Source organism: Pseudophryne corroboree, chromosome 12 (assembly GCF_028390025.1).
Source record: "Pseudophryne corroboree isolate aPseCor3 chromosome 12, aPseCor3.hap2, whole genome shotgun sequence".
NCBI classification, from domain to species: domain Eukaryota; kingdom Metazoa; phylum Chordata; class Amphibia; order Anura; family Myobatrachidae; genus Pseudophryne; species Pseudophryne corroboree.
This window is the reverse complement of record NC_086455.1, coordinates 73,641,954-73,668,167: the sequence shown is the minus strand read 5'-3', so window position 1 is coordinate 73,668,167 and position 26,214 is coordinate 73,641,954. Positions and strand designations below refer to the sequence as shown.

The following is a 26,214-nucleotide window of genomic DNA, read 5'->3' as shown; positions in this document are numbered from 1 at the left end:
TAAGGCCGCCGATAAGGGGGCGGAGCCTATCTCCCATTTTTCTATGTATTCTGGCAGGGGTTAAATTCATCCATATAGCCCAGGAGCTATATGTGATGCATTTTTTGCCATCCAAGGTGTTTTTATTGCGTCTCAGGGCGCCCCCCCCCCAGCGCCCTGCACCCTCAGTGACCGGAGTGTGAAGTGTGCCGAGAGCAATGGCGCACAGCTGCAGTGCTGTGCGCTACCTTGTTGAAGACAGGACGTCTTCTGCCGCCGATTTTCCGGACCTCTTCTGTCTTCTGGCTCTGTAAGGGGGCCGGCGGCGCGGCTCTGGGACCCATCCATGGCTGGGCCTGTGATCGTCCCTCTGGAGCTAATGTCCAGTAGCCTAAGAAGCCCAATCCACTCTGCACGCAGGTGAGTTCGCTTCTTCTCCCCTTAGTCCCTCGATGCAGTGAGCCTGTTGCCAGCAGGTCTCACTGAAAATAAGAATTTACTTACCGATAATTCTATTTCTCATAGTCCGTAGTGGATGCTGGGGACTCCGTCAGGACCATGGGGGATAGCGGGCTCCGCAGGAGACAGGGCACATCTAAAAAAGCTTTTAGGTCACATGGTGCGTACTGGCTCCTCCCCCTATGACCCTCCTCCAAGCCTCAGTTAGGTACTGTGCCCGGACGAGCGTACACAATAAGGAAGGATCTTGAATCCCGGGTAAGACTCATACCAGCCACACCAATCACACCGTACAACTTGTGATCTGAACCCAGTTAACAGTATGATAACAAAACGAAGTAGCCTCTGAAAAGATGGCTCACAACAACAGTAAAAACCCGATTTTGTAACAATAACTATGTACAAGCATTGCAGACAATCCGCACTTGGGATGGGCGCCCAGCATCCACTACGGACTATGAGAAATAGAATTATCGGTAAGTAAATTCTTATTTTCTCTAACGTCCTAGTGGATGCTGGGGACTCCGTCAGGACCATGGGGATTATACCAAAGCTCCCAAACGGGCGGGAGAGTGCGGATGACTCTGCAGCACCGAATGAGAAAACTCCAGGTCCTCTGTAGCCAGAGTATCAAATTTGTAAAATTTTACAAACGTGTTCTCCCCTGACCACGTAGCTGCTCGGCAAAGTTGTAATGCCGAGACCCCTCGGGCAGCCGCCCAAGATGAGCCCACCTTCCTTGTGGAGTGGGCCTTTACCGATTTAGGCTGTGGCACGCCTGCCACAGAATGTGCAAGTTGGATTGTGCTACAGATCCAACGTGCAATCGTCTGTTTAGACGCAGGAGCACCCATCTTGTTGGGTGCATACAATGTAAACAACGAGTCAGTTTTTCTGACTCCAGCTGTCCTTGAAATATATATTTTTAATGCTCTGACAACGTCCAGTAACTTGGAGTCCTCCAAGTCGCTAGTAGCCGCAGGCACCACAATAGGCTGGTTTAAGTGAAATGCCGAAACCACCTTAGGGAGAAATTGAGGACGTGTCCTCAATTCTGCCCTGTCCGAATGGAATATCAGATATGGGCTCTTGTATGACAAAGCTGCCAACTCTGAAACTCTCCTGGCAGAAGCCAGGGCCAACAGCATGGTTACCTTCCATGTAAGGTATTTTAATTCTACCGATTTTAACGGCTCAAACCAATGAGATTTGAGAAAATTTAGAACCACGTTCAAATCCCACGGTGCCACTGGAGGCACTATTGGGGGTTGTATATGTAGTACACCTTTTACAAAAGTTTGTACTTCAGGCACTGACGCCAATTCCTTCTGGAAGAAAATTGATAAGGCCGAAATTTGAACTTTAATGGACCCCAATTTTAGGCCCATAGACAATCCTGCTTGCAGGAAATGTAAGAATCGACCCAATTGAAATTCTTCCGTTGGAGCCTTCTTGGCCTCACACCACGCAACATATTTTCGCCAAATGCGGTGATAATGTTGTACAGTCACTTCCTTTCTAGCCTTAATCAAGGTAGGAATAACTTCCTCTGGAATGCCCTTTTCTTTTAGAATCCGGCGTTCAACCGCCATGCCGTCAAACGCAGACGCGGTAAGTCTTGGAACATACAAGGTCCCTGCTGAAGCAGATCCCGTCTTAGAGGTAGAGGCCACGGATCCTCCGTGAGCATCTCTTGAAGTTCCGGATACCAAGTTCTTCTTGGCCAGTCCGGAGCCACCAGTATCGTTCTTACTCCTCTTTTCCGTATAATTCTCAGTACCTTTGGTATGAGAGGCAGAGGAGGGAACACATACACTGACTGGTACACCCACGGTGTTACCAGAGCGTCCACAGCTATTGCCTGAGGGTCTCTTGACCTGGCGCAATACCTGTCCAATTTTTTGTTGAGGCGAGACGCCATCATGTCCACCTTTGGTTTTTCCCAACGGTTCACAATCATGTGGAAAACTTCTGGATGAAGTCCCCACTCTCCCGGGTGAAGGTCGTGTCTGCTGAGGAAATCTGCTTCCCAGTTGTCCACTCCCGGGATGAACACTGCTGACAGTGCTATGACATGATTCTCCGCCCAGCGCAGAATCCTTGCAGCTTCTGCCATTGCACTCCTGCTTCTCGTGCCGCCTTGTCGGTTTACGTGGGCTACTGCCGTGATGTTGTCGGATTGGATCAACACCGGCTGACCCTGAAGCAGCGGTTTTGCCAGACTTAGAGCATTGTAGATCGCTCTTAGCTCCAGTATATTTATGTGAAGAGACGTCTCCAGGTTTGACCACACGCCCTGGAAGTTTCTTCCCTTTGTGACTGCTCCCCAACCTCGTAGGCTGGCATCCGTAGTCACCAGGACCCAGTCCTGTATGCCGAATCTGCGGCCCACTAACAGATGGGCAGTCTGCAACCACCACAGGAGAGACAACCTTGTTCTCGGTGACAGTGTTATCCGCTGATGCATGTGCAGATGCGATCCGGACCATTTGTCCAGCAGATCCCACTGAAATGTCCGTGCATGGAATCTGCCGAATGGAATCGCTTCGTACGAAGCCACCATCTTTCCCAGGACTCTTGTGCATTGATGTACTGACACAGTTCCTGGTTTTAGGAGGTTCCTGACAAGTTCGGATAACTCCCTTGCTTTCTCCTCCGGGAGAAACACCTTTTTCTGAACCGTGTCCAGAATCATTCCTAGGAACAGCAGACGAGTTGTCGGGGACAATTGAGATTTTGGAAGATTCAGAATCCACCCGTGTTGTTGAAGCACTACCTGGGTTAGTGCTACACCGACTTCCAGCTGTTCTCTGGACTTTGCCCTTATCAGGAGATCGTCCAAGTAAGGGATAATTAATACGCCTTTTCTTCGTAGAAGAACCATCATTTCGGTCATTACCTTGGTAAAGACCCGAGGGGCCGTGGACAAACCAAACGGCAGCGTTTGAAACTGATAATGACAGTCTTGTATCACGAACCTGAGATACCCTTGGTGTGAGGGGTAAATTGGGACATGCAGATAAGCATCTTCTATGTCCAGGGACACCATGAAGTCCCCTTCTTCCAGATTCGCTATCACTGCTCTGAGTGACTCCATCTTGAACTTGAATTTCTGTATGTACAGGTTCAAGGATTTCAGGTTTAGAATAGGTCTTACCGAACCGTCCGGCTTCGGTACCACAAATAGTGTGGAATAATACCCCTTTCCCTGTTGTAGGAGGGGTACCTTGACTATCACCTGCTGAGAATACAGCTTGTGAATGGCTTCCAAAACCGACGTCCTTTCTGAGGGAGACGTTGGTAAAGCAGACTTTAGGAACCGGCGAGGGGGAAACCTTTCGAACTCCAGCATGTAACCCTGAGATATTATCTGCAGGACCCACGGGTCCACTTGTGAGTGAGCCCATTGATTGCTGAAAATCTTGAGTCGACCCCCCACCGTTCCTGGGTCCGCTTGTAAAGCCCCAGCGTCATGCTGCTGGCTTTGTAGAAGCCGGGGCGGGCTTCTGTTCCTGGGCAGGGGCTGCGTGCTGCCCTTTCTTACCCTTTCCTCTGCCTCTCGGCAGATAAGACTGTCCTTTTGGTCGCTTTTTATATGAGCGAAAGGACTGCGGCTGAAAAGACGGTGTCCTTTTCTGTTGTGAAGGGGTCTGAGGTAAAAAGGTGGACTTGCCGGCAGTTGCCGTGGTCACCAGGTCCGAAAGACCGACCCCAAACAATTCCTCTCCTTTATATGGCAATACTTCCATATGCCTCTTGGAATCCGCATCACCTGACCACTGTCGCGTCCATAAACTTCTTCTGGCAGATATGGACATCGCGCTTACTCTTGATGCTAGAGTACAAACATCCCTCTGAGCATCTCGCATATAAAGAAAAGCATCCTTTAATTGCTCTAGAGTCAATAAAATACTGTCCCTATCCAGGGTCTCAATATTTTCAGTCAGAGAATCCAACCACACTACCCCAGCACTGCACATCCAGGCTGAGGCTATTGCCGGTCGCAGTATAACACCAGTATGTGTGTATATACTCTTCAGTGTAGTTTCCAGCCTCCTATCTGCTGGATCCTTGAGGGCGGCCGTATCAGGAGACGGCAACGCCACTTGCTTTGATAAACGTGTGAGCGCCTTATCCACCTTAGGGGGTGTTTCCCAGCGCGCCCTAACCTCTGGTGGGAAAGGGTATAATGCCAACAACTTCTTTGAAATTAGCAATTTTCTATCGGGGGTAACCCACGCTTCATCACACACATCATTCAATTCCTCTGATTCTGGGAAAAATACAGGTAGTTTTTTCACCCCCCACATAATACCCCTTTTTGAGGTACCAGCAGTATCAGAGATCTGTAACGCCTCCTTCATTGCCGTGATCATATAACGTGTGGCCCTATTGGAAAATACGTTTGTTTCTTCACCGTCGACACTAGATTCATCTGTGTCGGTACCCGTGTCGACTGACTGAGGTAAAGGACGTTTTACAGCTCCTGACGGTGTCTGAGACGCCTGAACCGGTACTAACTGGTTTGCCGGGCGTCTCATTTCGTCAACTGACTTTTGTAGTGTGCTGACATTATCACGTAATTCCATAACTAAAGCCATCCATTCCGGTGTCGACTCCCTAGGGGGTGACATTACCATCATCGGCAATTGCTCTGCCTCCACACCAACATCGTCCTCATACATGTCGACACACCCGTACCGACACACAGCAGCCACACAGGGAATGCTCTAATCGAAGACAGGACCCCTTAGCCCTTTGGGGAGACAGAGGGAGAGTTTGCCAGCACACACCAAAAGCGCTATAAATGTATATAAACAACCCTAGAAGGTGTTGTTTACTATATATGCGCTCTTAATATATAAATATCGCCAATTTATGCCCCCCTTCTCTTTGTTACCCTGTTTCTGTAGTGCAGTGCAGGGGAGAGTCCTGGGAGCCTTCCTCACCAGCGGAGCTGAGCAGGAAAATGGCGCTGAGTGCTGAGGAGAATAAGCTCCGCCCCTTTTTCGGCGGGATTTTTCTCCCGGTTTTTAAGAAACTGGCCTGGGTCAAAATACATACATATAGCCTTAATGGGTATATGTGATGTATTTTTTTTGCCACTAAAGGTAATTATATTGCTGCCCAGGGCGCCCCCAGCAGCGCCCTGCACCCTCCGTGACTGAGTCAGTGAGCCGTGTGACAACAATGGCGCACAGCTGCAGTGCTGTGCGCTACCTTCATGAAGACTGTGGAGTCTTCTGCCGCCTGTCTTCCGGACCTCCGTTCTGCCGTCTCTTCAGCGTCTGTAAGGGGGATCGGCGGCGCGGCTCCGGGACGAACCCCAGGCTGACCTGTGTTCCGACTCCCTCTGGAGCTAAGTGTCCAGTAGCCTAAGACTCCAATCCATCCTGCACGCAGGTGAGTTGGAAATCTCTCCCCTAAGTCCCTCGATGCAGTGATCCTGTTGCCAGCAGGAATCACTGAGATTGAAACCTAAAAAAAAACTTTTCTAAACAGCTCTTTAAGAGAGCCACCTAGATTGCACCCTCTCGGACGGGCACAAAAACCTAACTGAGGCTTGGAGGAGGGTCATAGGGGGAGGAGCCAGTACGCACCATGTGACCTAAAAGCTTTTTTAGATGTGCCCTGTCTCCTGCGGAGCCCGCTATCCCCCATGGTCCTGACGGAGTCCCCAGCATCCACTAGGACGTTAGAGAAAATAAAAAACCTAAAACTAAACTTTTCACTAAGCAGCTCAGGAGAGCCACCTAGTGTGCACCCTTCTCGTTCGGGCACAAAAATCTAACTGAGGCTTGGAGGAGGGTCATAGGGGGAGGAGCCAGTGCACACCAGGTAGTTCTAAAGCTTTACTTTTGTGCCCAGTCTCCTGCGGAGCCGCTATTCCCCATGGTCCTTACGGAGTCCCCAGCATCCACTTAGGACGTTAGAGAAATAGATTTACCGGTAAGTAAAATCTTATTTTCTCTAACGTCCTTGAGGATGCTGGGACTCCGTTAGGACCATGGGGATTATACCAAAGCTCCCAAACGGGCGGGAGAGTGCGGATGACTCTGCAGCACCGATTGAGCAAACAGGAGGTCCTCCTCAGCCAGGGTATCAAACTTATAGAACTTTGCAAAGGTGTTTGTCCCCGACCAAGTAGCTGCTCGGCACAACTGTAATGCCGAGACCCCTCGGGCAGCCGCCCAAGAAGAGCCCACTTTTAGTGGAGTGGGCCTTAACCGATTTCGGTAACGGCAATCCTGCCGTAGAATGCGCCTGCTGAATCGTGTTACAGATCCAGCGAGCAATAGTCTGCTTTGAAGCAGGAGCACCAACCTTGTTGGCCGCATACAGAATGAACAAAGCTTCAGTCTTCCTGATTCTAGCCGTTCTGGTCACATAAATCTTCAAAGCCCTGACTACATCCAGGGACTCGGAATCCTCCAAGTCCCGTGTAGCCACAGGCACGACAATAGGTTGGTTCACATGAAAAGATGAGACCACTTTTGGCAGAAAGTGAGGGCGAGTCCTCAACTCTGCCCTATCCACGTGATAAACCAAGTATGGGCTTTTATGTGATAAAGCCGCCAATTCGGAAACACGTCTTGCCGAAGCTAACGCCAACAACATGACCACTTTCCACAGGAGGTATTTCAACTCCACAGTTTTGAGTGGTTCAAACCAAGGTGACTTGAGGAAACGTAACACCACGTTAAGATCCCAAGGCGCCACCGGAAGCACAAAGGGAGGCTGAATATGCAGCACTCCCTTCACAAAGGTCTGTACTTCAGGAATAGAGGCCAATTCTCTTTGAAAGAAAATGGATAAGGCCGAAATCTGGACCTTTATGGACCCTAATTTTAGGCCCAAAGTCACTCCTGTTTGAAGGAAGTGAAGTAGACGGCCCAAATGGAACTCCTCCGTAGGAGCAGCTCTGGCCTCACACCAAGAAACATATTTCCGCCATATACGGTGATAATGTTTTAACATCACGTCTTTCCTAGCCCTGATCAGGGTAGGAATGATTTCCTCCGGAATCTCTTTTTCCGCTAGGATCCGGCGTTCAACCGCCATGCCGTCAAAACAGCCGCGGTAAGTCTTGGAACAGACAGGGCCCCTGCCGCAGCAGGTCCTGCCTTAGAGGAAGAGGCCACGGATACCCTGCGAGCAACTCTTGCAGCTCCGGATACCAAGTCCTCCGTGGCCAATCCGGAACAATGAGTATTGTTCTGACCCTGCTTCTTCGTATTATTCTCAACACCTTGGGTATGAGAGGAAGAGGAGGAAACACATAGACCGATCTGAACACCCAAGGTGTCACCAGAGCGTCTACCGCTACCGCCTGAGGGTCCCTTGACCTGGCGCAATACCGCTTTAGCTTTTTGTTGAGACGGGATGCCATCATGTCGATTTGAGGCAGTCCCCAACGATCCGTGATCTGTGCGAAGACTTCTTGATGAAGTCCCCACTCTCCCGGATGCAGGTCGTCCCTGCTGAGGAAGTCCGCCTCCCAGTTGTCCACCCCCGGGATGAACACAGCTGACAGCGCGCTTACATGGCCTTCCGCCCAGCGTAGAATCCTGGTCGCTTCTGCCATGGCCATTCTGCTCCTTGTTCCGCCTTGGCGGTTTATATGAGCCACTGCCGTGACATTGTCTGACTGAATCAGAACCGGTTTTCTCCGAAGCAATTCCTCCGCTTGACGCAGGGCGTTGTATATGGCCCTCAACTCCAGGACGTTGATGTGGAGACAAGACTCTAGGCTTGACCAGAGACCTTGGAAATTTCTTCCCAGTGTCACTGCTCCCCAGCCTCGGAGGCTTGCGTCCGTGGTCACCAGGACCCAGTCCTGAATGCCGAACCTGCGACCTTCAAGTAGGTGAGCACTGTTCAGCCACCACAGGAGAGATACCCTGGTCCTGGGAGAAAGGGTGATCCTTTGATGCATTTGTAAATGGAACCCGGACCACTTGTCCAAGAGGTCCCATTGAAAAGTCCTCGCATGGAACCTGCCAAAAGGGATGGCCTCGTAGGAAGCCACCATCTTCCCCAGGACCCGCGTGCAATAATGCACTGAAACCTTTTTTTGTTTTAATAGGTTCCTGACCATGGCTATGAGTTCCTGAACCTTTTCGATCGGAAGAAAAACCTTTTTCTGGTCTGTGTCTAGAATCAGCCCCAAAAAGGTCAGACGCGTTGTAGGGACTAGCTGGGACTTCGGTATATTGAGAATCCAGCCGTGTATCTGCAACGTCTTCATGGACAGAGACACGCTGTCCAGCAACCTCTCCCGAGATCTCGCCTTTATGAGGAGATCGTCCAAGTATGGGATAATTGTGACCCCCTGCCTGCGCAGGAGCACCATCATTTCCGCCATTACCTTGGTGAAAATTCTCGGGGCCGTGGAAAGCCCAAACGGCAACGTCTGAAATTGGTAGTGACAGTCCTGCACTGCAAATCTCAGGAACGCCTGATGCGGGGGGAATATCGGAACATGAAGGTAAGCATCCTTTATGTCCAAGTACACCATCCAACCCCCCCCCCCCTCCAGGCTGGCGATGACCGCCCTGAGTGATTCCATTTTGAACCTCTATAAGTACAGGTTCAGAAATTTCAGGTTTAAAATGGGTCTGACCGAACCGTCCGGTTTTGGGACCACAAACAGGGTTGAGTAATATCCCTCTCTTTGCTGGAGATGAGGAACTGTGACAATCACCTGTTGAATATACAATTTTTGGATTGCTGCCAACACTAGCTCCCTCTCTGACGGGGAAGCCGGCAGAGCCGATTTGAAAAATCGTCGAGGAGGCAAGTCTTCGAATTCAAGCCTGTATCCCTGAGAAACAATCTCTAATGCCCAGGGATCCACCTGCGAGTGAACCCAGACGTGGCTGAAAAACCAAAGACGAGCCCCCACCAGTTCTGCCTCCCCTCGGAAAGCCCCAGCGTCATGCGGTGGACTTTGCAGACGCAGGGGAGGACTTCTGCTCTTGGAAACTAGCTGTGTGCAGCTTTTTTCCCCTGCCTTTCCCTCTGGCAACAAAGGATGATCCACGTACCTTCTTGTTTTTATTGGAACGAAAGGACTGCATTTGATAATGAGGTGCCTTTTTTGTATGCTGCGGGGGGACATAAGGTAAGAAATTTGACTTACCAGCCGTAGCTGTAGAGACAAGATCCGAGAGGCCGTCTCCAAACAACTCCACCCCTTTGTAAGGCAAGGACTCCATATGCCGCTTTGAATCGGCATCTCCCGTCGACTGTCGGGTCTACAAGAGCCGCCTAGCAGAAATAGACATAGCATTTATTCTGGAGCTAAATAAACAAATGTCTCTCTGAGCATCCCTCATATACAAGGCAGCATCTCTGATATGCTCTATGGTCATTTGAATGGCGTCCCTATCTAAGGTGTCAATTTCCGTAGATAAGGAATCTGCCCATGCCACAACCGCACTACAAACCCAGGCCGACGCCATAGCCGGTCGAGCAATAGTACCGGAATGATTGTAAAGGTGCTTTAAGGTAATTTCCTGCCTGCGATCAGCAGGTTCCTTGAGGGAAGCCGTATCCTGAGAAGGCAGTGCCACCTTTTTGGACAAACGTGTCAGCGCCTTGTCAACTTTTGGCGAAGATTCCCAGCGTATCCTATCAGTTTGTGGAAAAGGATACGCCATGAGAATCCTTTTGGGAACTTGTGGTCTCCTATCCGGAGATTCCCAAGCCTTTTCACACAAGTAACTTAATTCAAATGAGGATGGAAAAGTGACTTCAGGCTTTTTCCCTTTATACATGTGTACCCTCGTGTCAGGGACAGGGGGTTCCTCAGTAATATGCAAAACCTCTTTAATGGCAATAATCATGTACCGTATACCCTTAGCCACCTTTGGCTGTAATTTTGCATCTTCATAGTCGACACAAGAGTCAGTATCTGTGTCGGTATCTGTGTCATCGATCTGGGATATGGTGCGCTTCTGAGACCCCGAAGGACCTGGCGCCCCAGGGACAGGCATGGACTGGCTACCTGACTGATCCCTAGCTTCTATGAAACACAAAACAAAAGAAATGCTCTGCGCTCCCAATCACTTAGAGTTAATTGACCAATCAATTAGAGGCAGTCTATCATGGAGAATAATTGACTCAATGAGGCTTGACCCTTTTTAAAAAATATTTTATCAAACAATTAGATACCACATAAAACAAACAATACATGAAAAAATAAGATTTTACTTACTGATAAATCTATTTCTCGTAGTCCGTAGTGGATGCTGGGACTCCGTCAGGACCATGGGGATTAGCGGCTCCGCAGGAGACAGGGCACAAAAATAAAAGCTTTAGGACTAGGTGGTGTGCACTGGCTCCTCCCCCTATGACCCTCCTCCAAGCCTCAGTTAGGATACTGTGCCCGGACGAGCGTACACAATAAGGAAGGATTTTGAATCCCGGGTAAGACTCATACCAGCCACACCAATCACACCGTACAACCTGTGATCTGAACCCAGTTAACAGTATGACAAACGTAGGAGCCTCTGAACAGACGGCTCACAACAATAACAACCCGATTTTTTTGTAACAATTACTATGTACAAGTATTGCAGACAATCCGCACTTGGGATGGGCGCCCAGCATCCACTACGGACTACGAGAAATAGATTTATCGGTAAGTAAAATCTTATTTTCTCTGACGTCCTAGTGGATGCTGGGACTCCGTCAGGACCATGGGGATTATACCAAAGCTCCCAAACGGGCGGGAGAGTGCGGATGACTCTGCAGCACCGAATGAGAGAACTCCAGGTCCTCTTTAGCCAGGGTATCAAATTTGTAGAATTTTACAAACGTGTTCTCCCCCGACCACGTAGCTGCTCGGCAGAGTTGTAATGCCGAGACCCCTCGGGCAGCCGCCCAAGATGAGCCCACCTTCCTTGTGGAATGGGCCTTGATAGATTTAGGCTGTGGCAGGCCTGCCACAGAATGTGCAAGTTGAATTGTGCTACAAATCCAACGAGCAATCGTCTGCTTAGAAGCAGGAGCACCCAGCTTGTTGGGTGCATACAGTATAAACAGCGAGTCAGATTTTCTGACTCCAGCCGTCCTTGAAATATATATTTTCAATGCCCTGACAACGTCCAGCAACTTGGAATCCTCCAAATCGCTAGTAGCCGCAGGCACCACAATAGGCTGGTTCAGGTGAAACGCTGAAACCACCTTAGGCAGAAACTGAGGACGCGTCCGCAGTTCTGCCCTGTCCGAATGGAAAATCAGATATGGGCTTTTATACGATAAAGCCGCCAATTCTGACACTCTCCTGGCTGAAGCCAGGGCCAGTAGCATGGTTACTTTCCATGTAAGATATTTCAAATCCACCGATTTGAGTGGCTCAAACCAATGGGATTTGAGAAAATCCAAAACTACATTAAGATCCCACGGAGCCACTGGGGGCACAACCGGGGGCTGTATATGTAGTACTCCTTTTACAAAAGTCTGGACTTCAGGAACTGAAGCCAATTCTTTCTGGAAGAAAATCGACAGGGCCGAAATTTGAACCTTAATGGACCCTAATTTGAGGCCCATAGACAATCCTGTTTGCAGGAAATGTAGGAATCGACCCAGTTGAAATTCCTCCGTCGGGCCCTTCCTGGCCTCACACCACGCAACATATTTTCTCCAAATGCGGTGATAATGTTGTGCAGTCACCTCCTTCCTGGCTTTTACCAGGGTAGGGATGACCTCTTCCGGAATGCCTTTTTCCCTTAGAATTCGGCGTTCAACCGCCATGCCGTCAAACGCAGCCGCGGTAAGTCTTGGAATAGACACGGTCCCTGCTGAAGCAGGTCCCGTCTTAGAGGTAGAGGCCACGGATCTTCCGTGAGCATCTCCTGAAGTTCCGGGTACCAAGTTCTTCTTGGCCAATCCGGAGCCACGAGTATCGTTCTTACTCCCCTTTGCCGTATAATTCTCAGTACTTTTGGTATGAGAGGCAGAGGAGGAAACACATACACGGACTGGAACACCCACGGTGTTACCAGAGCGTCCACAGCTATTGCCTGAGGGTCTCTTGACCTGGCGCAATACCTGTCCAGTTTTTTGTTGAGGCGGGACGCCATCATATCCACCTTTGGTTTTTCCCAACGGTTCACAATCATGTGGAAGACTTCTGGATGAAGTCCCCACTCTCCCGGGTGTAGATCGTGTCTGCTGAGGAAGTCCGCTTCCCAGTTGTCCACTCCCGGAATGAACACTGCTGACAGTGCTATCACATGATCTTCCGCCCAGCGAAGAATCCTTGCAGCTTCTGCCATTGCCCTCCTGCTTCTTGTGCCGCCCTGTCTGTTTACGTGGGCGACTGCCGTGATGTTGTCCGACTGGATCAACACCGGCTGACCCTGAAGCAGGGGTTTTGCCAGGCTTAGAGCATTGTAAATCGCTCTTAGCTCCAGTATATTTATGTGAAGAGACATCTCCAGGCTTGACCACACTCCCTGGAAGTTTCTTCCCTGTGTGACCGCTCCCCAGCCTCTCAGACTGGCATCCGTGGTCACCAGGACCCAGTCCTGTATGCCGAATCTGCGGCCCTCTAACAGATGAGCACTCTGCAACCACCACAGAAGAGACACCCAGTCCGTGGAGACAAAGTTATCCGCTGATGCATCTGCAGATGCGATCCGGACCATTTGTCCAGCAGATCCCACTGAAAAGTTCGTGCGTGGAATCTGCCGAATGGAATCGCTTCGTAAGAAGCCACCATTTTTTCCAGGACTCTTGTGCATTGATGCACAGACACTTTTCCTGGTTTTAGGAGGTTCCTGACAAGTTCGGATAACTCCCTGGCTTTCTCCTCCGGAAGAAACACCTTTTTCTGAACCGTGTCCAGAATCATTCCCAGGAACAGCAGACGTGTCGTCGGGGTCAATTGAGATTTTGGAAAATTCAGAATCCACCCGTGCTGTTGCAGCACTACTTGGGTTAGTGCTACTACGTCCTCCAGCTGTTCTCTGGACCTTGCCCTTATCAGGAGATCGTCCAAGTAAGGGATAATTAATACGCCTTTTCTTCGCAGAAGAAACATCATTTCGGCCATTACCTTGGTAAAGACCCGAGGTGCCGTGGACAATCCAAACGGCAGCGTCTGAAACTGATAATGACAGTTTTGCACCACGAACCTGAGGTACCCTTGATGTGAAGGGCAAATTGGGACATGCAGGTAAGCATCCTTGATGTCCAGGGACACCATAAAGTCACCTTCTTCCAGATTCGCTATCACTGCTCTGAGTGACTCCATCTTGAACTTGAATTTTTGTATGTACAGGTTCAAAGATTTCAGATTTAGAATAGGTCTTACCGAGCCGTCCGGCTTCGGTACCACAAATAGTGTGGAATAATACCCCTTTCCCTGTTGTAGGAGGGGTACCTTGACTATCACCTGCTGAGAATACAGCTTGTGAATGGCTTCCAATACCGTCGCCCTGTCTGAGGGAGACGTTGGCAGAGCAGACTTTAGGAACCGGCGAGGGGGAGACTTCTCGAATTCCAACCTGTAACCCTGAGATACTACCTGCAGGATCCAGGGGTCCACCTGTGAGTGAGCCCATTGTGCGCTGAAATTCTTGAGTCGACCCCCCACCGCCCCTGAGTCCGCTTGTAAAGCCCCAACGTCATGCTGAGGGCTTTGCAGAAGCCGGGGAGGGCTTCTGCTCCTGGGAGGGAGCTGCTTGGTGCACTCTCTTACCCTTTCCTTTGCCTCGGGGCAGATATGACTGTCCTTTTGCCCGCTTGTTCTTATAGGAACGAAAGGACTGCGGCTGAAAAGACGGTGTCTTTTTCTGTTGGGAGGGGACCTGAGGTAAAAAGGTGGATTTCCCGGCTGTTGCCGTGGCCACCAAATCCGATAGACCGACCCCAAATAATTCCTCCCCTTTATACGGCAATACTTCCATATGCCGTTTGGAATCCGCATCACCTGACCACTGTCGCGTCCATAAACTTCTTCTGGCAGATATGGACATCGCACTTACTCTCGATGCCAGAGTGCAAATATCCCTCTGAGCATCTCGCATATAAAGAAAAGCATCCTTTAATTGCTCTATAGTCAATAAAATACTGTCCCTATCCAGGGTATCAATATTTTCAGTCAGGGAATCCGACCAAACCACCCCAGCACTGCACATCCATGCTGAGGCGATGGCTGGTCGCAGTATAACACCAGTATGAGTGTATATACTTTTCAGGGTAGTTTCCAGCCTCCTATCAGCTGGGTCCTTGAGGGCGGCCGTTTCAGGAGACGGTAACGCCACTTGTTTTGATAAGCGTGTGAGTGCCTTATCTACCCTAGGGGGTGTTTCCCAGCGCGCCCTAACCTCTGGCGGGAAAGGATATAATGCCAATAACTTCTTTGAAATTAGCAGTTTTCTATCGGGGTTAACCCACGCTTCATCACACACTTCATTCAATTCCTCTGATTCAGGAAAAACTACAGGTAGTTTTTTCAGACCCCACATAATACCCCTTTTTGTGGTACTTGCAGTATCAGAGATATGCAAAGCCTCCTTCATTGCCGTGATCATATAACGTGTGGCCCTACTGGAAAATACGTTTGTTTCTTCACCGTCGACACTAGATTCGGTGTCCGTGTCTGGGTCTGTGTCGACCGACTGAGGTAAAGGGCGTTTTACAGCCCCTGACGGTGTCTGAGACGCCTGGACAGGTACTAACTGGTTTGCCGGCCGTCTCATGTCGTCAACTGATTTTTGTAACGTGCTGACATTATCACGTAATTCCATAAACAAAGCCATCCATTCCGGTGTCGACTCCCTAGGGGGTGACATCACCATTACCGGCAATTGCTCCGCCTCCACACCAACATCGTCCTCATACATGTCGACACACACGTACCGACACACAGGGAATGCTCTTATCGAAGACAGGACCCCACTAGCCCTTTGGGGAGACAGAGGGAGAGTTTGCCAGCACACACCCAAGCGCTATAAATATATAGGAACAACCCTACAGAAGTGTTGTTTCCTTTATAGCAGCTTAATATATCAATATCGCCAAAAAAGTGCCCCCCCTCTCTGTTTTTTTACCCTGTTTCTGTAGTGCAGTGCAGGGGAGAGTCCTGGGAGCCTTCCTCGCAGCGGAGCTGTGCAGGAAAATGGCGCTGTGTGCTGAGGAGATAGGCCCCGCCCCCTATTTCGGCGGGCTCTTCTCCCGGTGTTTGTGAGACCTGGCAGGGGTTAAATACATCCATATAGCCCCAGGGGCTATATGTGATGTATTTTTAGCCAGAACAAGGTATTATCATTGCTGCCCAGGGCGCCCCCCCCCCAGCGCCCTGCACCCTCAGTGACCGCTGGTGTGAAGTGTGCTGACAACAATGGCGCACAGCTGCAGTGCTGTGCGCTACCTCATGAAGACTGAAAAGTCTTCTGCCGCCGGTTTCTGGACCTCTTCACTTTTCGGCATCTGCAAGGGGGTCGGCGGCGCGGCTCCGGGACCGGACTTCATGGCTGGGCCTGTGTTCGATCCCTCTGGAGCTAATGGTGTCCAGTAGCCTAAGAAGCCAATCCATCCTGCACGCAGGTGAGTTCACTTCTTCTCCCCTAAGTCCCTCGTTGCAGTGAGCCTGTTGCCAGCAGGACTCACTGAAAATAAAAATAAGAATTTACTTACCGATAATTCTATTTCTCGGAGTCCGTAGTGGATGCTGGGGTTCCTGAAAGGACCATGGGGAATAGCGGCTCCGCAGGAGACAGGGCACAAAAAAGTAAAGCTTTTACCAGATCAGGTGGTGTGCACTGGCTCCTCCCCCTATGACCCTCCTCCAGACTCCAGTTAGGTACTGTGCCCGGACGAGCGTACACAATAAGGGAGGCAATTTGAATCCCGGGTAAGACTCATACCAGCCACACCAATCACACCGTACAACTTGTGATCTAAACCCAGTTAACAGTATGATAACAGAAAGAGCCTCTTAAAGATGGCTCCTTAACAATATAACCCGAATTTGTTAACAATAACTATGTACAGTATTGCAGATAATCCGCACTTGGGATGGGCGCCCAGCATCCACTACGGACTCCGAGAAATAGAATTATCGGTAAGTAAATTCTTATTTTCTCTATCGTCCTAAGTGGATGCTGGGGTTCCTGAAAGGACCATGGGGATTATACCAAAGCTCCCAAACGGGCGGGAGAGTGCGGATGACTCTGCAGCACCGAATGAGAGAATTCCAAGTCCTCTTTTGCCAGGGTATCAAATTTGTAGAATTTTACAAACGTGTTTTCCCCCGACCACGTAGCTGCTCGGCAGAATTGTAATGCCGAGACCCCTCGGGCAGCCGCCCAAGATGAGCCCACCTTCCTTGTGGAATGGGCCTTAACAGATTTAGGCTGTGGCAGGCCTGCCACAGAATGAGCAAGTTGAATTGTGTTACAAATCCAACGAGCAATCGTCTGCTTAGAAGCAGGGGCACCCAACTTGTTGGGTGCATATAGTATCAACAGCGAGTCAGATTTTCTGACTTCAGCCGTCCTTGAAATGTATATTTTTAAGGCTCTGACAACGTCCAACAACTTGGAGTCCTCCAAGTCGCCAGTGGCCGCAGGCACCACAATAGGTTGGTTCAGGTGAAACGCTGATACCACCTTAGGGAGAAAATGCGGACGAGTCCTCAGTTCTGCCCTATCCGAATGGAAGATTAGATAAGGGCTTTTATAAGATAAAGCCGCCAATTCAGATACTCTCCTGGCGGAAGCCAGGGCCAGTAACATAGTCACTTTCCATGTGAGATATTTAAAATCCACCTTTTTCAATGGTTCAAACCAATGGGATTTGAGGAAATCTAAAACTACATTTAGATCCCACGGTGCCACCGGAGGCACCACAGGAGGCTGTATATGCAGTACTCCTTTAACAAAAGTCTGTACCTCAGGAACTGAGGCCAATTCTTTTTGGAAGAATATTGACAGGGCCGAAATTTGAACCTTAATAGATCTCAATTTGAGACCCATAGACAATCCTGATTGTAGGAAATGTAGGAAACGACCCAGTTGAAATTCCTCCGTCGGAACACTCCGATCCTCGCACCACGCGACATATTTTCGCCAAATGCGGTGATAATGTTTCGCGGTGACTTCCTTCCTTGCCTTAATCAAGGTAGGAATGACTTCTTCTGGAATGCCTTTCCCTTTTAGGATCTGGCGTTCAACCGCCATGCCGTCAAACGCAGCCGCGGTAAGTCTTGAAAGAGACAGGGACCCTGTTGTAGCAGGTCCCTTCTCAGAAGTAGAGGGCACGGGTCGTCCGTGACCAACTCTTGAAGTTCCGGGTACCAAGTCCTTCTTGGCCAATCCGGAGCCACTAGTATTGTTCTTACTCCTCCTCACCGTATAATCTTCAATACCTTTGGTATGAGAGGCAGAGGAGGAAACACATATACTGATTTGTACACCCAAGGTGTTACCAGTGCGTCCACAGCTATTGCCTGTGGATCTCTTGACCTGGCGCAATACTTGTCCAGTTTCTTGTTGAGGCGAGACGCCATCATGTCTACCATTGGTCTTTCCCAACAGTTTATTAGCATGTGGAAGACTTCTGGATGAAGACCCCCCTCTCCCGGGTGAATATCGTGTCTGCTGAGGAAGTCTGCTTCCCAGTTGTCCACGCCCGGGAAGAACACTGCTGACAGTGCTATTACGCGATTCTCCGCCCAGCGAAGAATCTTGGCAGCTTCTGCCATTGCACTCCTGCTTCTTGTGCCGCCCTGTCTGTTTACATGGGCGACCGCCGTGATGTTGTCCGACTGAATCAACACCGGTTTTCCTTGCAGGAGTGGTTCCGCCTGGCTTAGAGCATTTTAGATTGCTCTTAGTACCAGAATGTTTATGTGAAGAGACTTTTCCAGGTTCGTCCATACCCCCTGGAAGTTTCTTCCTTGTGTGACTGCTCCCCAACCTCTCAGGCTGGCGTCCGTGGTCACCAGGATCAAATCCTGTATGCCGAATCTGCGGCCCTCCAATAGATGAGCCTTTTGCAACCACCACAGAAGATATACCCTTGTCCTTGGCGACAGGGTTATTCGCAGGTGCATCTGAGGATGCGACCCTGACCATTTGTCCAACAGATCCCTTTGGAAAATTCTTGCATGGAATCTGCCGAATGGAATTGCTTCTTAAAAAGCCACCATTTTTCCCAGGACTCTTGTGCATTGATGTACAGACACCTTTCCTGGTTTTAGGAGGTTCCTGACAGGTCGGATAACTCCTTGGCTTTTTCCTCGGGAAGAAAAACCTTTTTCTGAACCGTGTCCAGAATCATCCCTAGGAACAGCAGACGTATCGTCGGAAAACAGCTGCGATTCTTGGAATATTTAGAATCCAGTCGTGCCGTCGAAGAACTACTTTAGATAGTGCTCTTCCGACCCCCAACTGTTCTCTGGAACTTGCCCTTTTTAGGTCGTGCAAGTAAGGGATAATTTAGATGCCTTTTTTCTTTGAAGAAACATCTTTTCGGCCATTACCTTGGTAAAAAGGCCCGGGGTGCCGTGGATAATTCAAACGGCATCGTCTGAAACTGATATTGACAGTTCTGTACCACGAACCAGAGGTACCCTTGATGAGAAGGACAAAATTTGGACATGGAGGTAATCCTTGATGTCCAGGGACACCATATAGTCCCCTTTTTTCCGGTTCGCTATCACTGCTCTGAGTGACTTTATCTCGATTTGAACCTTTTATGTAAGTGTTCAAAACATTTTAGATTTAGACTATGTGTCACCAAGCCGTCTGGCTTCAGTACCACAATATAGTGTGGAAAAATAATACCCTTTTCCTTGTCGTAGGAGGGGTACTTTGATTATCACCTGCTGGATATACAGCTTGTGAATTGTTTCCAATGCTGCCTCCCTGTCGGAGGGAGCCGTTGGTAAAGCAGACTTCAGGAACCTGCGAGGAGAAGATGTCTCGACTCTCCAATCTTTACCCCTGGGATAATACTCGTACGATCTAGGGGTCAACTTGCGAGTGATCCCACTGCGCCCTGAGACTCTTGAGACTACCCCCCCACCTTGAGTCCGCTTGCACGGCCCCAGCGTCATGCTGAGGACTTGGCAGACGCGGTGGAGGGCTTCTTTTCCTGGGAAAGGGCTGCCTGCTGCAGTCTACTTCCCTTACCTCTATGTCTGGGCAGATATGACTGGCCTTTTGCCTGCATGCCCTCATGGGAAAGGAAAGATTGAGGCTGAAAAGACGGTGTCTTTTTTAGCTGAGATGTAACTTGGGGTAAAAAAGGTTGGATTTCCCAGCTGTTGCTGTGGTCCCCAGGTCCGATGGACCGACCCCCAAATAACTCCTTCCCTTTATACAGTAATACTTCCATCTGCCGTATGGGATCTGTATCACCTGACCACTGTCGTGTCCCTGACATCTTCTGGGAGATATGGACAACGCACTTATCTTGATGCCAGAGAGCAAATATCCCTCTGTGCATCTCACATACATATATATAGAATGCATCCTATTAAATGCTCTACATGAATAAAATATTTTCAGTCAGGGAATCCGACCAAGCCAACCCAGCACTGCATCTCCAGGCTGATGGCGATCGCTGGTCGCAGTATAACCACCTTATGTGTGTATATACTTTTTAGGATATTTTTCCAGCTTCCTATCAGCTGGCTCCTTGAGGGCGGCCGTATCTGGAGACGGTAACGCCACTTGATAAGCGTGTGAGCGCCTTATCACCCTAAGGGGTGTTTCCCAACGTACCCTAATTTCTGGCGGGAAAGGGTATAACGCCAATATTTGCTATCGGGGTAACCCTATGCATCATCACACACTTCATTTTATTTTATCTGATTCAGGAAAAACTACAGGTAGTCTTTTCACTCCCACATAATACCCTTTCTTGTGGTACTTGTAGTATCAGAAACACGTAACACCTCCTTCATTGCCCTTAACGTGTGGCCCTAATGAGAAATACGTTTGTTTATTCACCGTCGACACTGTATTCAGTGTCCGTGTCTGTGTCTGTGTCGACCGACTGAGGTAAATGGGCGTTTTTAAAACCCCTGACGGTGTTTCTGAGACGCCTGGACCGGTCCTAATAGATTGTCGGCCGTCTCATGTCGTCAACCGACCTTGCAGCGTGTTGACATTCTCACGTAATTCTCTAAATAAGCCATCCATTCCGGTGTCGACTCCCTAGAGAGTGACATCACCATTACAGGCAATTTCTCCGCCTCCTCACCAACATCGTCCTCATACATGTCGACACACACGTACCGACACACAGCACACACACCGGGAATGCTCTGACAGAGGACAGGACCCACTAGCCCTTTGGGGAGACAGAGGGAGAGTCTGCCAGCACACACCAAAAACGCTATAATTATATAGGGACAACCTTATATAAGTGTTTCTCCCTTATAGCATCTTTTATATATATACAATATCGCCAAAATCAGTGCCCCCCCTCTCTGTTTTAACCCTGTTTCTGTAGTGCAGTGCAGGGGAGAGCCTGGGAGCCTTCTCTCCAGCTTTTCTGTGAGAGAAAATGGCGCTGTGTGCTGAGGAGATAGGCCCCGCCCCTTTTTCGGCGGGCTCGTCTCCCGCTATTTTTGAAGTTAGGCAGGGGTTAAATATCTCCATATAGCCTCTGTGGGCTATATGTGAGGTATTTTTTGCCTCTAATAAGGTTTTTATTTGCCTCTCAGAGCGCCCCCCCCAGCGCTCTGCACCCTCAGTGACTGTTGTGTGAAGTGTGCTGAGAGGAAAATGGCGCACAGCTGCAGTGCTGTGCGCTACCTTTATGAAGACTCAGGAGTCTTCAGCCGCCGATTTTGGACCTCTTCTCTCTTCAGCGTCTGCAAGGGGGCCGGCGGCGCGGCTCCGGTGACCATCCAGGCTGTACCTGTGATCGTCCCTCTGGAGCTAGTGTCCAGTAGCCAAGCAGCAAATCCACTCTGCACGCAGGTGAGTTCACTACTTCTCCCCTAAGTCCCTCGTTGCAGTGATCCTGTTGCCAGCAGGACTCACTGTAAAGTAAAAAACCTAAGCTAAACTTTCTCTAAGCAGCTCTTTAGGAGAGCCACCTAGATTGCACCCTTCTCGTTCGGGCACAAAATCTAACTGGAGTCTGGAGGAGGGTCATAGGGGGAGGAGCCAGTGCACACCACCTGATCTGGTAAAAGCTTTACTTTTTTGTGCCCTGTCTCCTGCGGAGCCGCTATTCCCCATGGTCCTTTCAGGAACCCCAGCATCCACTTAGGACGATAGAGAAAAACCTAATAACTTTTTCTAAGCAGCTCTTTAGGAGAGCCACCTAGATTGCACCCTGCTCGGACGGGCACAAAAACCTAACTGAGGCTTGGAGGAGGGTCATAGGGGGAGGAGCCAGTGCACACCACCTAGTCCTAAAGCTTTTATTTTTGTGCCCTGTCTCCTGCGGAGCCGCTAATCCCCATGGTCCTGACGGAGTCCCAGCATCCACTAGGACGTCAGAGAAATTGACAATTTAAAAATTCAGAGGTTAATAATACCTCTAGCATATGTAAGCAGAAACACTGTATCTTTAATTATAAATGTGCTATTAAGACAGTATACAATGTAACTAAAGTGCAAAATTGAATATCTTGAGAGAGAGGCTCTCTATCAGAATGTAAATTGATTCTACCACTGGTGTCCCAGTATAAAATCATATATACTGTCCACAGAAGGCTCCGCAAAAACTAGTATGGGACTATTAAGGCAAAACAAACAATGATAGTTACCCCCGTGCTGGTTCCTGGAGTTTATCACAGGGTCCTGTATGCAAATGCACGAGGTAGATGTAATGATTTTTAGTTGATGCCTCAGTGATAATTGGAAGGCAAACTTGCTGAAGTGCTCTCACCTTCGTTAGAGAAGCCGGCAATTGACCATATGATGATATTATATTAGGAACTTCCCAACAAGGGATGTGATTGATTCAGCTGGTGATAACAGTGTGGTAAGGCAAGTCTGCTGATGGCTGATGATAAAGTGGTCTCACTGCGGAGAGCCGTTCGTATCCCCAGTCGCGGCAGTTTCCAAAAATTACAATGCCGTGTAGCTAAAATCACCTTTTGCCTCACTGCGGAGGTACGGTTCCTGAAGGTCACTTGGCTGCAGTGTAAACGCCAGAAGGTGCCGGGAGCCGAGAAGCTAAGGAGCCTGTCTGCCAAATATCAGATGTCCAATAATGAACTCGTAGAAGGGGGCGTCAACGCGTTTCGTCTCCTAGCAACGTCTTCGTCTTGAGGAAGTCTCCGTTGCTAGGAGACGAAACGCGTTGACGCCCCCTTCTACGAGTTCATTATTGGACATCTGATATTTGGCAGACAGGCTCCTTAGCTTCTCGGCTCCCGGCACCTTCTGGCGTTTACACTGCAGCCAAGTGACCTTCAGGAACCGTACCTCCGCAGTGAGGCAAAAGGTGATTTCAGCTACACGGCATTGTAATTTTTGGAAACTGCCGCGACTGGGGATACGAACGGATCTCCGCAGTGAGACCACTTTATCATCAGCCATCAGCAGACTTGCCTTACCACACTGTTATCACCAGCTGAATCAATCACATCCCTTGTTGGGAAGTTCCTAATATAATATCATCATATGGTCAATTGCCGGCTTCTCTAACGAAGGTGAGAGCACTTCAGCAAGTTTGCCTTCCAATTATCACTGAGGCATCAACTAAAAATCATTACATCTACCTCGTGCATTTGCATACAGGACCCTGTGATAAACTCCAGGAACCAGCACGGGGGTAACTATCATTGTTTGTTTTGCCTTAATAGTCCCATACTAGTTTTTGCGGAGCCTTCTGTGGACAGTATATATGATTTTATACTGGGACGCCAGTGGTAGAATCAATTTACATTCTGATAGAGAGCCTCTCTCTCAAGATATTCAATTTTGCACTTTAGTTACATTGTATACTGTCTTAATAGCACATTTATAATTATAGATACAGTGTTTCTGCTTACATATGCTAGAGGTATTATTAACCTCTGAATTTTTAAATTGTCAATTTTTCATGTATTGTTTGTTTTATGTGTTTGTGGTATCTAATTGTTTGATAAAATATTTTTAAAAAAGGGTCAAGCCTCATTGAGTCAATTATTCTCCATGATAGACTGCCTCTAATTGATTGGTCAATTAACTCTAAGTGATTGGGAGCGCAGAGCATTTCTTTTGTTTGTGTTTCATAGTGTTTTTCAGCCTAGCCAGCTGTTTTGCTCAGCAGCCGTAATTTCACTATTTTCGATCACCAGTTGGTTAATTTATTACTATTATCTATAGCGCCAGATTTATACAGTTTGAGATTTATCTCCAGCTGTATTTATATACATGATCCCTAGCTTCTGCCTTGTCTAATCTTTTATGCAATAGATTGACCTTTGCATTCAAGACATTCAGCATATCAACCCATTCCGTTGTCGACGGCGACCTGACATTCAAGCACTCCCCCTCCACATTAAGCGAGCCTTCCTCGTCAAACATGTCGACACACGCGTACCGACACACTTCACACACACACACAGGGAACCCCTTTCCTGAAGACAGTATCCCTATCAAGGCCCTTTGGAGAGACAGAGAGAGAGTATGCCAGCACACACCCCAGCGCAATAACCCTGGAGACCAACAAAAAATGTTTTTCCCCAGCAGCGCTGTATAATATGTAAACCGCCAATTATGTGCCCCCCCCCCCTCTCTTTTAAGCACCCTTTCACCGTGTGTAAGCAGGGGAGAGTCCGGGGAGCTTCCTCTCAGCAGTGCTGTGGAGAGAAAATGGCGCTGGTGAGTGCTGAGGGAGAAGCCCCGCCCCCTCGGCGGCGGGCTTCTGTCCCGATCAAACTTAGTAAAATATGGCGGGGGCTCTTTTATATACATGTACAGAGCCCACCTGTACATGTATATAGTCTTTTTGCCATGCAGAGGTTTATATTGCTGCCCAGGGCGCCCCCCCCCCCCTGCGCCGTGCACCCCTTACAGTGACCGGAGTATGTGAGGTGTATGGGAGCAATGACGCACAGCTGCAGTGCTGTGCGTTACCTCAGTGAAGCTGAAGGCTTCTGCCGCCTGACGACTTCTGTACTTCTAGCTCTGTGAGGAGAACGGCGGCGCGGCTCCGGGGGTGGACGCCCAGTAAGAACCTGCGTTCACCCCCTCTGGAGCTAATGGTGTCCAGTAGCCGAGGAAGCAGAGCCTATCTTTGACAAGAAGGTCTGCTCCTCTCTCCTCAGTCCCTCGATGCAGGGAGCCTGTTGCCAGCAGTGCTCCCTGTCAAAAAGTAGTAAAAGGTAGAAAAGAAAAAAAAAATCCAAACAAAAATGCTTCTAGGCAGAGAACTCTGGAGAGCTCTCTGCAGTGCACCCATCTTGCTCTGGGCACAGTGTAAAACTGAGGTCTGGAGGAGGGTCATAGAGGGAGGAGCCAGTGCACACCCAGAGTCCAAAGCTTTCTTAAAGTGCCCTATCTCCTGCGGAGCCCGTCTATTCCCCATGGTCCTTACGGAGTCCCAGCATCCTCAAGGACGTTAGAGAAAAGGGGTATAAAAGAAAGTCCAGTAACACAGCATTTTGTCAATCAATATTATTTAATGCAGTGGTTCCCAAACTCTATCCTGCAGGAGAAACAGTCCAGGTTTTAAGGATATCTGCGCTCAAGCACAGGTGACTTAATTAGTATCTTAGTCACTTTGACTACACTATCTGTGCACCAGAAGGACATAGTTTGGGAACCCTGATTTAATGGCATTTACCTAGTAAGGTTATGTGCAGCATATACGGAGGTTTTACCCACAGACTCACACAAACAATACATTTTCCCAGAGCAATACAATGTTCTGTGACATAATGCATGTATGAGCTGTGGCAGATCACACAGGATGGGTAGCACTGCGCTGGGAGTCAGAGCTGACACTCTCCTGTGTACAGCCTCCACTGCCTGCGCTATTACGCCGCACTCTGCTTCCGCCACTCTCTCCTCACACCGGCCTTTTTACCGACAGGCACCCAGCAGCGTCACTATCACCGGCACTTACCATGTTTCTGTTGCTACGGTCGCTCTCCTGGTTGCTAGGAGACGGCTGAGCCAACAGCGCAAGCGCACTCGGCTGTTATGGCCGCCGACCGGAAATAACCATAGAGTAGGGATCCATAGATACCGGAAGGAATCAGCCAAAACACGTCTAGCTGCAGTATTAAAGTAAACTGGTGTTGTTGGTAACCAAGTTAACATACTGTAGGTCAGGGGTCAGACACTGAAATACGACTGACTAGAATTGATTGTGTTATTTACATCTTTTTATGCATTTTTATCATTAAAAAAAGTCTGAAAGGCTTTTGTGTGCACAGTAATGCTTGTCTGGAGTTGGACTATGACTGCAGAAATGCAGCCTGAGTATTACATATAGGTCCAGATGTACACACTAGACTCATACCTTCCAACTGTACCTTTTTGCCAGGTACAGTACCTTTTTTCTATGGACTGTACCGATTTTTTACTCTCCATTTTTCCATTGAAAGTATAGGAAAAGGGACGTTCGAATTTGTGCCGATTTCTGTGTGTAAAATGGAGGGTATGTAGACGACATCGCTCTGTGAGTACTTGCTGCCTTAACACGCACTTATCCCGACTGATGAATACATACCTCCCAACATAACCCTGTCCAGGAGGGACACAATGCTCTGCTACTGGATTTCCCTCTTAATGATTGCCCGGGTGTCTCCCTTACCCACTTAGCAAGTGGGATATGCTGAGGGATGGTGTGGAGGCG

General features: G+C 49.0%; 1 protein-coding gene across 1 annotated transcript in view; it reads right to left on the bottom strand.

Annotated features, from left to right (window-relative positions):
• Positions 1-25,588, bottom strand: part of DNAL1 (dynein axonemal light chain 1) — a 165,049-nt gene extending 139,461 nt beyond the window's left edge. Inside the window, exon 1 of the mRNA XM_063947646.1 lies at positions 25,480-25,588. Coding sequence (XP_063803716.1) covers positions 25,480-25,482 — 3 coding nt within the window. The 5' untranslated portion in view covers positions 25,483-25,588. The remainder of the gene's footprint in view (positions 1-25,479) is intronic.
• Between the last annotated feature and the right edge of the window lie 626 nt (positions 25,589-26,214).